The sequence below is a fragment of the Urocitellus parryii genome, chromosome 10 (genome assembly GCF_045843805.1).
Source record: "Urocitellus parryii isolate mUroPar1 chromosome 10, mUroPar1.hap1, whole genome shotgun sequence".
Taxonomy (NCBI): Eukaryota; Metazoa; Chordata; class Mammalia; order Rodentia; family Sciuridae; genus Urocitellus; species Urocitellus parryii.
This window is the reverse complement of record NC_135540.1, coordinates 2,339,535-2,354,966: the sequence shown is the minus strand read 5'-3', so window position 1 is coordinate 2,354,966 and position 15,432 is coordinate 2,339,535. Positions and strand designations below refer to the sequence as shown.

At 37.3% G+C, this 15,432-nt stretch overlaps 1 protein-coding gene across 10 annotated transcripts in view; it reads right to left on the bottom strand.

Annotated features, from left to right (window-relative positions):
- The window catches only part of Bltp1 (bridge-like lipid transfer protein family member 1), a 203,130-nt gene that overhangs the window by 32,005 nt on the left and 155,693 nt on the right, over positions 1–15,432 (bottom strand). For 9 of the 10 annotated variants that reach the window (XM_077803394.1, XM_077803388.1, XM_077803391.1 and 6 more), the window contains 8 exons: positions 15,268–15,327; positions 14,052–14,278; positions 12,822–12,952; positions 10,820–10,943; positions 3,983–4,092; positions 3,243–3,333; positions 2,671–2,733; positions 187–440 (listed from right to left, as the gene is read on the bottom strand). In XM_077803394.1, the coding sequence (XP_077659520.1) occupies positions 187–440; positions 2,671–2,733; positions 3,243–3,333; positions 3,983–4,092; positions 10,820–10,943; positions 12,822–12,952; positions 14,052–14,278; positions 15,268–15,327 (1,060 nt within the window). The remainder of the gene's footprint in view (positions 1–186; positions 441–2,670; positions 2,734–3,242; positions 3,334–3,982; positions 4,093–10,819; positions 10,944–12,821; positions 12,953–14,051; positions 14,279–15,267; positions 15,328–15,432) is intronic. The other variant, XM_077803392.1, reaches the window with a different exon arrangement.

Below are 15,432 nucleotides of genomic sequence, written 5' to 3'. Positions count from 1 at the left end.
ATTTGTTACTCTCTAAGGTCAGGAGAAGTACAGCCTTCTCCTTTAACTCATAACCACATTTTTACTACCATTTTCCTGATAGGGTTTATCTTGGAAAATATTAAAATCTAAATAAACCCCTTTAAATTAAAAATTTAGTTCTGAAATCTGGAACACCACCTAAGGATATTTCAAAGGCCTACTCACGAGGGTTTTCGGTAAATATAAAACCTTTCCCTCTCCCGGTCTTCATCCTTTTCATCCTTCTCTGAGTCTTCACTGGTAGAAGACAAGCTGTCATCTCGTCGACCCTCTTCAGGTTGGAAAGGAATGCCTGGTGGAAAGCCTCCTGGAGTTTTGGGAGAATTGAACACGGAACAGGACCCTTCACTGTTTGATGAGTAGTGAGATGGACCTTCAATAGTTACTGACAAAAGGTCCAGTTCTGTCTCTTCTGGAAACTGATTATAAAAAAAAAAAAATCATATTTCAAGCCCATTTTTAATTACAACAAGAAAAAAACATTTTTAAACATTTTTATTTCCTCAATATCCTCACTCAACTGAAAGAAAGGTCAGATTTATGAACACAAGAAATGGCACACAAAGGAAGAAAGTGGGTCAAACCACAGAAAGTCATGCCACCAGCACTTTAAAAATTAGAGTGAAGTTTCACTTTACAGGAATACATTGCACTGATTAGTAACACTGGAATTCTTTAAAAGCAGAAGTTAAACATATGGACACAAAAGAAACATGATCGACCAAAAATCAGAATGGCAAGCTCAATTAGTAAGAAGAACATGCAGACACAGCGTCACTCTGGTCCCTCATGCTTGTGAGCTCTCTGAGGGTCTCTAAACAACAAGCCCCTCATAGGCTGAGGAAAGGCACATACAGAGTTGAATATTAAAACATGTACCTGAACCCAACTTCAGGATGCTGTATTTTAACATAGTAGTCTGTATAAACACCATGTCTCTAACCCAGAATTTTATTTGGAGGCCACTGTTTTTTAAGTGAGTCAACAAAACCAACAATACTTCCTATGACCTAATTTTGATTTCCAGCTTCAGAGAGCTGAGCATCATTTAAGAATGATCAGCCTCTTTAAAGTGTAATGTGCAAGGTGGTGTTATTTGTTCCTAAAAATTAGCTTTCAGTAGTTTTTAAGAGCAAATTACCTAAAGAAAATTCATAATGCAATCCTACAATGAAAATGCCAAATATCTGCAAAGACCAGGTGTTCTTCACTTTATAAAATAAATATGTTGTCAAGTAAACAAATACATCAGGTTTGTGTTTGTGGGAATTATCTTTCAACTTTTAAAACTAGGGTAAGTTTATGTAGAAAACAATCTGTTATTTGTATTTATATGTAGCTATACCTTAATTACTTCCCAATTTATAATTAGCAAATCTAATACCTAATCTTATATTTATCATCTAATTTATGACTTTCCATATTTTTTACAAGCAGAGTATACACTGTTATTGAAAAACAGGATGAATCATTTCAAGTATTAAGGCCTTCAAGAAGCACACAGTTAGGGCTGGTATGTACCTCAGTGATACAGCAGTTGTTTGGCAAACATGAGGCCTTAGGTTTGATACCCAGCATGGCAAAGTAACAAAAATCAAACAAAAAAAAGGGCTGGGGCTGGGGCTCAGTGGTAGAGCACTTGCCCAGCATGTGTGAGGCCCTGGGTTGGATTCTCAGCACCGCATATAAACAAAAATAAAAAATAAAGGTCTATTAACAACTAAAAAAATACATTAAAAAGAAAAAAATTAAAAAAATAGAATAACCTGTTGGATTCATTTAATTCACATAAATGATTTGTTTTCAAGCTTTTCGTTTTTTAGAATATAGGAAATATTCATCAAGCTTACTATAGTACAATTATAGTTCTAAAATAAAGTCCAATTTGATTGAATTTAGTATAACTATGGGATATATGTTGAAACTCCGAGCTTGAGAGAGGAAGGAAATAAAAACAAAATATATTTGGAATAAGTGCCAACTTTTTAAAGTAATTTTAAAGAAAAATTCTAGAAGAAGACTTATATACCTGGTATATTATATCTTTCACTTTTAGTTTTGTGATATATTTTAGGAAAATACTGAATTATAAAAATGTTACATTTTTGAATGATTATGTAGCACATTTTCACACTGTATTGAACATGAGAATAAATTTTTAAATGGATCATTTTATAAATACTTGTATATCAGTCATTCAAAATAAATGCCATTTGATGATTATTTTGTTGCCCTGAGTTAGAGTTGATTTTAGTTTGAACTATTAAAGTTTACTTTTTTTAAAAAAAACACATTCACTTTGTAGTTGAATGTAAGTGAAAGAGATTTTCTTCGGGATTAGCAAATAACTAATAAACTGCAGTTCTGTGTTTATGATTTGACTGAATTGATTTGATAAACTGATTTTAGTTTTTTTAATTTTGAAGATCAAAACAATATTAAACTATATAGAAGAACAAAACTAAAGTATATGTATGCAAGAACTTATGAGATATATACATGATAAAAAATTCAAACCAATTTTATGTAAAATAGAAAATTTCTGAGGTTCTGAGTTTAGCGTGAAATGAAAGGAAGACATTTTGAAAGCAGATTTTCAGGGTGATTAATTAGTTTTGAAGCAAAATTTATGTTGATCTGAGTAAGTACCTGAAAATACCCTTCCCCAGGACAGCTGGACTGTGGCGTACTTCCCCACACTGTATTTTTCAACTTAGTTAAAATAATAAGAAAAAAGTAAAAAAAAAAAATGTGAACAAGAAACAATGGTTTAAAAGTAAACAAATACACACACACAAAAAAAAAATTTAACATAAAATTGAACATGCTATGAAATTACAATGCATCTCTGAAGCCAACTGCCCCTCTGGTTTCTGCCACCACCTATATACACATTTTGAATACATAAATAAGTACTGCACACAAATACATCACAATTGTGTAAAACACATAGTTCAATGTGAATTCTTGTTTTCGAGAAAAAATATTCAACAAAAGCCTTTCTGTCTGAGAGCAAGCAGTTAGGACTCTTCACTGTGCAGGTAAAACTCTAAGGCCCACAGTGTGACTCTCAGCTCATACAGCCAGACACTTCACCCCATACCATCTTCATTTCACATCAGGCAAGAATCAGTATCTTGAAACTGCATTAGTACTGCCATTTTGCAATTTGTAGAAACTATTCAGCAATGTATGTTTCTAACAAATATAATTTCTCTTACTGTATCCTGGATGTTAAAAGTTACTCTGGGCCCAGGAGATGCTGCATCCACTCTGATTTCTGGGAGCTCTTCAGCTTCTCCTACTCGAGAACTGTAAGTAAAATATACAGTTATAAAACACTAACATTCTCGAAAAAATTCTTGGACTTCATAAAAGTCTTATTAATGACATTAACATTCTAGTTCTAAGTATTTGCTTTATTAAAGGACTAAACTACTGACATTCTATTTCTTAACCTTTATCATCCTGTGAAAACAACTCAACGTGTTGATTAACTCAAGATTATCTAAAATCAAACCATAAAAAGGATGTATCGTTCTTATTTTCATAGTGATTTAGTATCGAAGCAGTATTTAATTCAATAGGTACAATTTCCATTTCTTCACATGCTGAACAGATGTGCAGCTGTACATTTCTTATCCTGACAGAGAGAGCAGCAGCGGCTAGTGTGCACATTCCCATTCTCTGGACAGTCTAAGTTTGCACATAGGACTTGTTTAAATGGCGGAGTACTTCATTACTGAAAAGCATCACTGCACTGTGGTGTGTGACAGAGGAACTCCTCAAATAAATGAAATAAAACTTAACCAGGATGACTGCTATTTTACCAATGAGATCCATTTATATTATGTTAGTTTTGTAGTTTCTCCAATTAGAATACGGGGGGGGGGGAGCAATGAATCTTTGTAATAGACTCAGTGATTTTATTATTTGTTTCACTGGCTGAAATACAAAATACCTTGTTCTTTCCATTCGCTTGAGAGGTGGTCTTCCAGAGGCAGAAATGCTTTTTGATCGGCTATAACTTGGTTTATAACCCAATCCCCACTTATCCTTTAAAGAAGCAGCCTAATAAAATGGGAAAGGAAAAAAAAGTGACTATAGACAAGTATTTACTGTTAACATTTCACTTCAGATAAGAAAAACATTTGACTTCATGAATTACCCTGTTTCCCCCTAAGTGACTTTAAATGCCACTTAACAAGACAGTGAGTCAAAGCAGAGCAGCACTCAGCTATCTTTAGATTCTAGCACCAACTGGGAGGACTGTGCAATGCAAACAGGAGCCACTGTCCTCTATTCTTCTTAGCAAGATCTGACTCTGGGAGAAGCCAGTCAGCCAGGGCCCAACCTGCCCTGGGGGTATTATCACAGCTTAACTGACCCAGAAGAAGGAAAATCCAAGCTCCAATCAGCTCTAGCCACATTGTTCCACCTCAACTGGAAAAATAAACTTTTTTCTTTTTCCTTTGGGGTCCCAGGAGTAGAACTCAGGGGCACTCCATCACTGAGCCACATGCCCAGCCCTATTTTGTATTTTATTTAGAGACAGGGGTCTCTCTGAGTTGCTTAGTGCCTCGCTATTGCTGAGGCTGGCTTTGAACTCGGGATCCTCCTGTCTCAGAGTTGCTGGGATTGCAGGTGTGGGCCATTGTACCTGGCTGGAAGAAAAAAACTGACAAAGCTGTTGATGGTCCAGTCTCTTAAGCTCACTAAAACACTGAAGCCTAATCAGAGGATGATAAAATACTATGCTCCCTCTGACACCCTACCACTGCATCACCAAAGGCCAGTTTGTATGTTTCTGGCTATTGAGAAAAAAATTACAGGATTCCTCAAAAGACTAGGCATAGAACCACTATATGATCCAGCAATACCACTCCTCGGTATTTATCCTAAAGAATTAAAGTCACTATACTACTGGTAACTGCATACCTATATTTATGGCAGCATAATTCATAACAGCCTAACTGGGGAACCAGCCTATATATCCATCAACAGGATAAAGAACATGAGGTTCAAGTACACAATGGAGTTTTATTCATCCATAAAGAAAAAAATGAAATTACGTCATCTGCAGGAAAATGATTGAAAATTGAGACCATTATGTTAAGTGAAATAAGCCAAATTCAGAAAGTCAAGGGTCACACTACATGACAATCTCTAAAATAATGTTTAAAAAAGGTATAACTGAAACGCTAAAAAAGGAGAAAAAAATGTAATGCAGTTTCACTAACCACAAAAGAAAGAAAAAAAAAAGAGAAAACAAAAATAGGAACTAGGAATAAGGGCAATGAATAGAAAACAATAACAAATATAGTAGATGTTAATCAAATGATATCAGTAATAACTTCAAAAATCAATGGTCTAAAATGGCTCAGCATTAAAAGAGAATAAAACCATGGCATTTGCAGGTGAATGGATGGAGCTGGAGAAGATAATGCTAAGTGAAGTTAGCCAATCCCCAAAAAACAGAGGCTGAATGTTTTCTTTGATATGAGGAGGCTGACTCATAATGGCAATGGAGGGGGAGCATGGGAGGAATGGAGGAGCTTTAGATAGAGCAAAGGGGAGGGAGGGGAAGGGAGGGGGCAAGGGGGTAGGAATGATCGTGGAATGAGTTAGACATCATTACCCTAAGCACACATATGAAGACACGAATGGTGTGAAAATATTGTGTACAATCAGTGACTTGAAATTCAATTGTGCTCTCTATGTGTAATGTGAAATAAATCGCATTCTGCCATCATGTATAACAAATTAGAATAAAAAAAAAAGAAAAAGCCTGCTAGACTAGATCCAACAAAACCCATTATACGTTGATACAAGAAACCCATTTACACAGACAATTTAAAACGTCATGCACTGCATAAGGACATTTCATCTTTGTGTACTTGTGGACAAGCCGACTGAGCTGCCAGGATATGAAGGCAGAGCACGTGCGATCTTATGCGTATGTACTACTAGGTAATGACAAACACCTGTGTTCCTAGTTCCTGTGACTGGGCTTGGCCATCATTGTTTAGAGTGCTCCTCTGGTGCTGAAATCCCGCTGGGAAGCAGCAGCCTCTACACACCTCATGCTTAGTGCAACTCTTCACTGCACCAGGATTCATGTCAAGTGAAAACCAATACCACCTATCTACAGAAGTTCACTCCACGATGTTTACACAATGACTAAATTGCCCAGCAATGCATTTCTCAAAATATATCCCTGCCATTATGTTGCACAAATGTGTAATTATTTAAAGATGCATCTATATATATATATATATATATATATATATATATATATATATATATATATATATCAAATGGATGAAGGAAAAAAATACATGCTAACCAAAAGAAAAAGGGAGTAACTGTATCAATTTCAGACACAGCAGTCTTCAGAGCAAAGAAAGTCATTAGAGATAAAGAACTTACATGCTATTAAGAGAGCCAATGCTCCAAGCAGACATAATAATCCTCAGCATACATGTGCCTAACAGTACAGCATAAAACTATGTGAGGCAGAACTAACAGAAATATGAGGAGAAGCAGACTCCAGTGCTTGTTTATCATCAGCAGTCATAGATGGAACACAAAACTGTAAGAATGGACATGGCTGAATTCCACACTATCATCAATCAACTGGTATAGCAGGTTTACTTCATCCAATGACAGCAGAATACACATTATTCTCAAGTACAAGTAGGACATTTGCCAAGACAGACCACAACATTGTAAGGCCACAAAACACACCTAAATTTAAAGAACAGAAACCACAGAGTGTATGTTCTCTGACAACAATGTAAACTAGAGAGACACATGGACAGAGATATGGAACAACCGCCCCCCCCACACACAGGCGTATATAATACACATATGACATATGTCTATGTGTGTGTCCCTTCAACTCTCAGATGGCTACCTGGAAAATCCAAAAATACACTGAGATCAAACAACATACTTCAGAATAGCATGGAGTTAAAGAAGAAATCGCAAGAGACATTTAAATTTAAAATGTTTTAAAAATAAAATGAGAACACAATGTATGAAAATCTGTGAGATGCATGGAATGCAGAAGGAAGATCTAAAATAAATTGTCACTTCTCAAGCAATACACACACACACGCACACACACACACACACAAGCAATCAACAAATATATGAAAAAATGTTCAACTACTCTAATAATTAGAGAAATGCAAATCAAAACTAAGATTTCATCTCACTCCAGTCACAATGGCAATCATGAAGAACACAAGCAACAATAAGTGTTGGCGAGGATGTGGGGGAAAAAGGCATACTCATACACTACTGGTGGGACTGCAAATTGGAGCAACCACTTTGGAAAGCAGTATAAAGATGGCTTAGAAAACTTGGAATGAAACCACCATTTAACCCAGCTATCCCACTTCTCAGTCTATTACCAAAAGACTTAAAATCAGCATATTATAGTGACACAGCCACATAAATGTTTACAACAGCTCAATTCACAATAGCTAGACTGTGGAAACAACTTAGATGCCCTTCAATAGATGAATAGATAAAGAAACTGTGGTATACGTACACAATGGAATAGTACTCAGCCTTAAAATATAAGAAAAATTATGGCATTTGCAGATAAATGGATGGAGTTGAAGAATATTACGCTAAGTGAAATAAGCAAATACCAAAATCCTAATGTTCTCTGATAAGTGGATGCTAAGTCATAATGGGGAGATGGGGGTAATGGAGGAACTTTGGATTGGGTTAAGGGGAGGAGTGGGGAGGGGGAAGACATGGGAGCAGGAAAGACGAGACAGACATCATTACCCTAGACTCTACATTGTGTACAACCAGAGAATTGAAATATTGTGTTCTATTTATGTACACCAAATTGAAATGCATTCTGCTGTCATATGTAACAAATTAGAACAAATTTAAAAATGGGGAAAAAATCAATTGCATGAGCTTCCTCCTTAGGAAACTAGAAAAGCAATTAGAAATTAAATCCAATTAAGAACAAAAAAACATTAAAAACAAAAAGCAACAAAACTGAAAGAGGAAATCAATAGATTAATAAAACCAAAACCTTGTTCTTTAAAAAGATCCAACAAAATCAATAGGAGAGGCTATGAAAAGACTGGATTACTTAGAAAGGAAGGAAAGAACATAGTTACAGACTATGAACATTAAAAGTCAAGACATACTATGAACAACTCTGTGCCTCAAAATCTGATAAGCCAGATGAAATGAAGCAATTTTTTGAAAGATATCATTTGTCAAAATTCACACAAGAAATAGAAAATCTGAATGGGCCCATGTCTATCACAAACTAAATTAATAACTAATAACCTTCTAAAACAGAAAGCAACTGGTGCAAGTGACATTTAAAGAAGAAATGTTACCATTTACTCACGATCTCCTTCAGAAGGTAGGAGCAGTGGAATAAGACCTCACTCATCTATGTGGCCACACTGCCTGATTCCAAAACCAGGCAAAGACATTACAAGAAAGAAAAACAATAAACCAGTATCTTCTCTAAATATGGATGTAAAAATCCTCCATAAAGTTTTAGCAAGTCAAGTCAAACCCATCAAAGAGAATGTACAAAGAGAATAATACACCACAACCAGGTAGAAATTATCCCTAGTATGCAACAGTGGTTGAACATTCAAACATCAATCAGTGTAATCCATCCATGTTAAAACAGAAAAGTCATGCAGCCATAGTAATGGATGCTGAAAAATATTTGCCGAAATCCAACATGAATAAAACCTTTCACCAAACCAGGAGCAAAGGTAAACTTCCTTAATTTGATAATGAATATATACAAAAATCCATACAATTAACATCATAGTTATGGCAGTAAATTCAAAGCTCTTCCACTAAGATTAGGAGTGGGTAAGGAACTCCCCTTCTGTAGCCTGGATCTGGATTGCATCGTCCCCCAAAGGGCCTGGTGTTGGAGACCCCATGCCCAGCCTGGATCACTGGGAGATGGTGTGACCTTTAGAAGCTGAGGTCTAGTAAAAGTTAGGTCATGGGGGCAGGCCCCTGACGAGGATGTTGGGACCTCAGCCCTCCCCCCACTCCCCAGTTTCTCTGCCACTAGCTTCTGCCATATTGTACTGTGACTCCACGGACCCAAAGCAATAGGGCCAAGAGGCCATTTACTGAGACCTCTAAGACTTTGAGACAAAATGCATATCTCTTCCTTTTAAGGTGATGACTTCAGGTATTTGCCATAGTAAAGGAAAGCTGACCAACAACAGCCTCTCTTTTTGACACTGCTTTGGAAGGACTAGCTAATGTGCTGAAAGGTACACAGAATAGGAAAGAAGAAATAAAACTATCTTGGTTCACAGGTGACATGATTGTCTATGTAAAAATCTACAAGAATTGACAAAAATGTCCTGGAATTAATAAGCAATTATAGCAAGGTTGCAGGACACAGAAGTTAATGTACAATTGCTTTCCTATTTACCAACAATGGACAAGTGGACTTTGCAATTAGAAACATAATTTACTCTTGCATCCACAAAAAGGAAATACTTAATTATAAATCCAACAAAACACGAACAAGATCTGTATGAGGAAAACTATAAAACTCTGATGAAAGAAATAAAAAAACTGAATAAATGGGGAGAGAAATATTCTATGATCATGTTGGAAGACACAATATTGTTGGGATGTCCGTTTCTTGCAACTTAATTAGATTCATTTCCATCCCAATCAAAATCCCAGCATGCTGTTTTGTGGATGTACACAAGAAGATTCTAAAGTTCATAGGGTGAGAGAGAAGACCCCAAAATAGTCAACACAATACTGAAGAACAAAACTGTAATACTGATATTACCCTAATCAAGTAGTGTACTTTTAGCAAAAGAATGAACCAACAGATCAATGGAACAAACCAGACAGAATCAGAACCACCCAAGTGTAGTCAATGCATCTCTATGAGAGGAACAAAGGCAGCACCCTGAGCAGACAGCCTTTTCAACCCATGGTGCAGGAATAGCTGAGCCTCAACATGCAGACACATGGACCTGGCCGCAGTGGACCTGTGTTCTTCACCAGGATCACCTCACACGACTGTAGATCTCAGTGGAAAAGAGACACTAGACACCACCTAGAAGAAAACACCACTCAAGGTTTCCATGTTCAAGCATTTTGGATTTCACATTTTCCAATTACAGATGTTACCAGGCAAATCTTTATATTTACCTCTTAATTTTGCTGTGAACTGCTCAATAAACCATATTTATTTTAAAAGGTAAATAAAGCTGAAATGGGGAAAGTGATGGCTGAGGTAAATTCAGGTAGGAAAGAGGAGACATCTCCAAAGACTTCATGTTTTTCACAGAGTTCACATTAGCGACTAAGAAGCAAGTGTGATATCATGAAGGACAGGGAAAACCCAGGGACAAGGGCCTGAGGTAGATGGAGTCCCACCACCTGGGTTTCACCCCGTCCTCCCCAGGTCAGTGGTCACATCGCCAGATTATATACACTCTTACATACCTTACGTGAGACTCTATACTCCTGGACAAATTACCTGACCTCTGTGCCCCCGTCTCCTCATCTTGAAAATGGGAAAATACTAAGAGCCACTTCACAGGACAGTAGTGGATTAGGATGTTCAATGGAAAGTGCTTTAATAAACAGTGCCTGGTACAGAACAGGTCTAAAACGTGCACATCAGGTGGTATGGCCCCCAGTGGTGCAAGAAAAGGGAACATAGGCTTTGCCACAGCTATGGTAGAAAAAGTCTAATAAAGTTATTTTTAAACATTTACTCTTTTTAAACATTTAAACATTTACTCACTCTCATACTGGACCTCCGTAATTTTTTCCGAACATCTCTTCGAATATCATTTACAGCCACAGATTCTAACTGCTGGTACCGTTGAATTTCTTGGTTTATGGTTCCTTCACTTGCACCTAATTTTCTGAACGCCAAGCAAATATGGCCATTATTGTAAAGAAGCAACAAAGTAAAACTGACATTTACTTGCTCTTTTTTCATTCTCTCACTTGTCAGAATACAATGATTATGTATGAACAGGCTAAAACTGTAAAACAAAACAACAACCCATGTAACAGCTGAACAAATGCTTCCTGTCCCCCAACACTGGGGCTTGAACTCAGGAGCACTTACCACCTAGTTACATTCTCATTCCTTTCTTTTCTTTCTTTTTTTGAGATAGGGTCTTGCCAATTTGCTGAGGCAGGCTTTGAACCTAAAACCCTCCTGCTCAGCCTCCCAAGTCACTGCGACTATAGACATGTACCACCGAGCCCAGCTGAGGAAATGCTTCTTATCCACTGCTGTATCAAAAGTCTCTAACAGGGCTGGGGTTATGGCTCCATGGTAGAGAGCTTGCCTAGCATGCATGAGGCACTGGGTTTGATTCCTAATATCACATAAAAAATAAATAAATAAACAAATAAATAGACCACTCTGTTTAAAAAAAAAAGTGTGTAAAATTCTACATAAAATATAAGCCTTTGGTAATATTTTGGAAAAACGAATATATTTTGCTTCAAGTCATTCCCCTACCCCCTGAGAATAAAACAAACTGTAATGAAAGTCAACAGGAAAATGTGAATCACCAGCCGGGTGTGGTGGCATACACCTGTAATCCCAGCAGATCAGGAGGCTGAGGTAGGAGTTCAAAGCCAACCTCAGAAACTTAGTGAGGCCCTGAACAACTCACTGAGACCTGATCTCTAAATAAAATACAAAAAGGGCTGGGGATGTGACTCAGTGGTTAAGTGCCCCTGGGTTCAATCCCTGGTACCAAAAAAAGAGAAAAGAAAATGTGAATCAGTACATGGTAATTTCCAGACAAGTTTTTAGGCAACATCTTTCACTGTATAAAATGCATCTGTGAATAAGTCTTTGAATGCACAACAAACAACCAACCACAGGATACAGGTGTATGAAGATTAGAGAAGATGAGGCATGACTATTAACTTTTGGGAAGATAAAGTTCCAAAGTTCAGCAAAGAGAATATTTATTCTTATAAAGGAGGTATTACTTAGTAATATTCAATAAGAAACAGAGAGAAAAGATTACCACTACCTACTCATTTCTACTCCTACTTTAATTCTAAAGAACTGATAATTCAGGCAGGCAAGGAATGGGACGAAAAAATAAACTTTCAAATCAGATACACCCAAGGTCAGGTTTCAATTTTTTAACTACTCTGAGCCAATTTTTCCATCAATAAACGTGGGTGCCATCTTATGTGTGAATAAATTGAGATGACATATCAAACTCACAATAGGCAGTTAACAAATGGTAATTTTTTCTTCTCTAAAAAATTTCATTCCAGGGCTGGGGTTGTGGCTCAGTGGTAGAGTACTTTCCTCGCATGTGTGAGACACTGGGTTTGATCCTCAGCACCACATAAAGATAAATAAACAAAATAAAGGTATTTATCCATCTACAACTAAGAAAAATATATATTTAAAAAATTTCATTTCAAAAAATAGTGCTAGCAATATGTAATGCATACATTTGTAAATGCACGAAAAGACACAGGAGAGTGTATATGCATATGTGGCAACATGTACATGTGATACAGTCAGTCTAAACTGGTCAGAAATGAGTGTGAACAGCAGGAGACTAGGATTTCAGGTCTCATTTTACCACCAATGAATCTGTGATCTCAGGCAAATTATTAAACTTCTCAGGAGCCTGGTAATCTTGTTAATGAACTAAAGGGTTTGTATTACCCCAAATCAAGTTTCCTCCATATTTAGTATCCTGTAGTTCTATTATTAGAGAATACTGCATTAAACTAAAAGTCAAAACACATACTTAAGGTCATCTATTACTTTGGCCTGTTCATTCAGTTCTCTAATATCCACTAAACGCTTCACAATTTTTCTTCCTCTGAGCTCTCCTGGCTGGCTAGAGGATGCTCCTTGTCTTCGATAATCTACAGCTTCCTGAAAAACCAAAAGCATATGTATCAACATCCCCAGTCAGTTCACAGAACAAATCTATACTACAAAATTAACAACCTAAATCAAAGAATGCATGCAAGAATCAAAGCTGTATACATTAAGATGATTGGCATTCTTCATTGATTTGAATCCCTTCATTTTCATAAGCAATCTAATTGCTACCTACATTTCCCCATGAATGTGCTCTGCATGCTTTCAAATGAGACTGGCTAGACTGATGGGAGCCCCACATCTCTGGGTCACACAGAAACTCTGCAGGAACAGAATAGCGCTGATTTGCGGGTGTCAGACCTAGTAGGTGATTTACAAGTCGCTGCCCAAAGGTGAGCTTGTGGCCATCTCCACTTACTGAATTTCCATCTGAACTCTAAATAATGAACAATAATATTAATTTTTAAAGAATTTATTTCCAAGAACAGAACTATTCTGTGGTATAATAGTTAAAAAAAATGCTTAAAATAATTTCTAAAAATCAATACCAGATTGAAAGCAGAGTAGTTTTCTTTAGGACAACTAAATAATTTGCTACTATAGGTTGTATAGTATAGATGGAAATGCGTATTTTTAAAATGTATACTTTCATTTTGTGTGTGCACTTTGCTTTTTTTGAGATTCTTATTAAAAATCTTCATTACAATATAATTCACATTCCATTTAAAATTCACTATTTAAAATGTACGATTCAATGGGTTTTAGCATATTTACAAAATTGTGTGATCATTATCACTCTCTTGGCTGGGAACATTTTCATCACCAAAAAACCCCACGATGTCTATGAGCATCTCTTCACATGAGGCAGCCAGAGAGCCTAAACACCCACCCATCTCCTGGCTGTCTCTAGAGACTTGCCTGCACTTCACTTTACAGTCATTACACTCCTGCAGGTGAGGCACAGCTGGATGACAAGTCATCATGAAACGCAGAACTCAAAGGGCAACATTATGAAACAGAGACGCAGGGCACCACCACTCCCTTCTCTTCCTCCATAAATAGCAACGATGATATAAATAACATTGAGCTAATTATATCCCTGTGTCATGTAAAAGCCACTCCTGCAATTCCCAACAAGGAATTCACTTACAGTGTGGATAGTGGGAGACATGGTATCGACTTCATCCTCATCAGACAGGTCAGCTATGTTCACTGAATTCAGGTCAGCAATGTCATCGATGTCCTCCTCACCAGTCAGTGTTGTGAGGGTGTTGCCCAGGGCATTGAGCCTCTTGCCAATGTTAGGGTCCATGTGGACATCGATCCCACACATCTTCCACAGCACGTTGAGAGTCCAGGTCCCAGCACTACTGCTGTCTGTTCAGGTGAAGAAGGGACATTTATGGAAATACTGACTACAGGAATTTAAATAATCCTATGTGTAAGTAATAAAGTACATGCTGGCCACATATTGTAACTAGTATTTTTCACCTAAATCTGTCATAAAAATTAGGCTATTTATGCATAATTTCCATTACCTGTACAGTACTAAGTGCACACCTACTGTCTCCTCTGTAGAGCATCCTCCTTGATCCTGAAAAGTACAGATGTCCTCTTCTACCCCTAAACTGCCCTTCCATGGTGATATCAGGGACTGTCATGACCCTACTTCATTAGACAGAATTAATAGGTAATTAGTTTAGGTAAATGTCAAAGCTGGAAAAAGAAAAATCTTTTCTGAGCTTGAGCTCTCTAATGACTGAGAGTGGAGAATGGAGGTTATCAGTTAAAAAAAAAAATGATAAAAAAGAAATGAGGCAGCCAGAGAGCAAGAGCAAGAGCTAGAGCAAGCTATATGACAGCTGGATCTAAGTCCCAGCAGTTTCTGAGGGTCTTTGAATTGTCTGCATTAATTCTCTTCCCTGAGATGGCAGATGGCAATTCCTAAACTTAATTGTAATCTGCAAATATCCTTTTGATAAGCTCCCCTCATGGTTCAGCTAGTTCGAGTGGGCTGTGGTCACTTGTGGCTACGAGTCCTGACAAATGTGTGTGCGCGTGAGTGCGTGCGCTTCTGTGATCACCCTTTCCTCCTGAGAGTGCTACTGGAAGGTTCCTAACTTCCAGTTCTGAAGTCACTTACTCAGGATCAGCACTGAGGCTAAGGCTGGGGAGGACAACAGGACATAGCACGCAGAAAAGGCAAAGCTACTAACCCATCAGTTTCCACCTCTTCAACATTTTAAGGGCCCTTAAATAAACATCTACCTTTAAGTTCACCCTGCCCAACTTTACGAAAAGAGAAATAAAAACATACACACTTTACATGACATATGTAGCAAAAGTAATACTGATTATGAACCTACCAGCTGCTGCTTGTCCTGTGGTCCTTGAGCACACTTCATAGGTACCATCTGGAACTACACCTACAAAAAGACCCCAAAATAGTTTTCAGTAAAAATGAGCCTGTGATTAAACAGCATATCCAATGACTGAGCCCTGTGGGTTCAGTCCCTCATCTGTGGGATGGA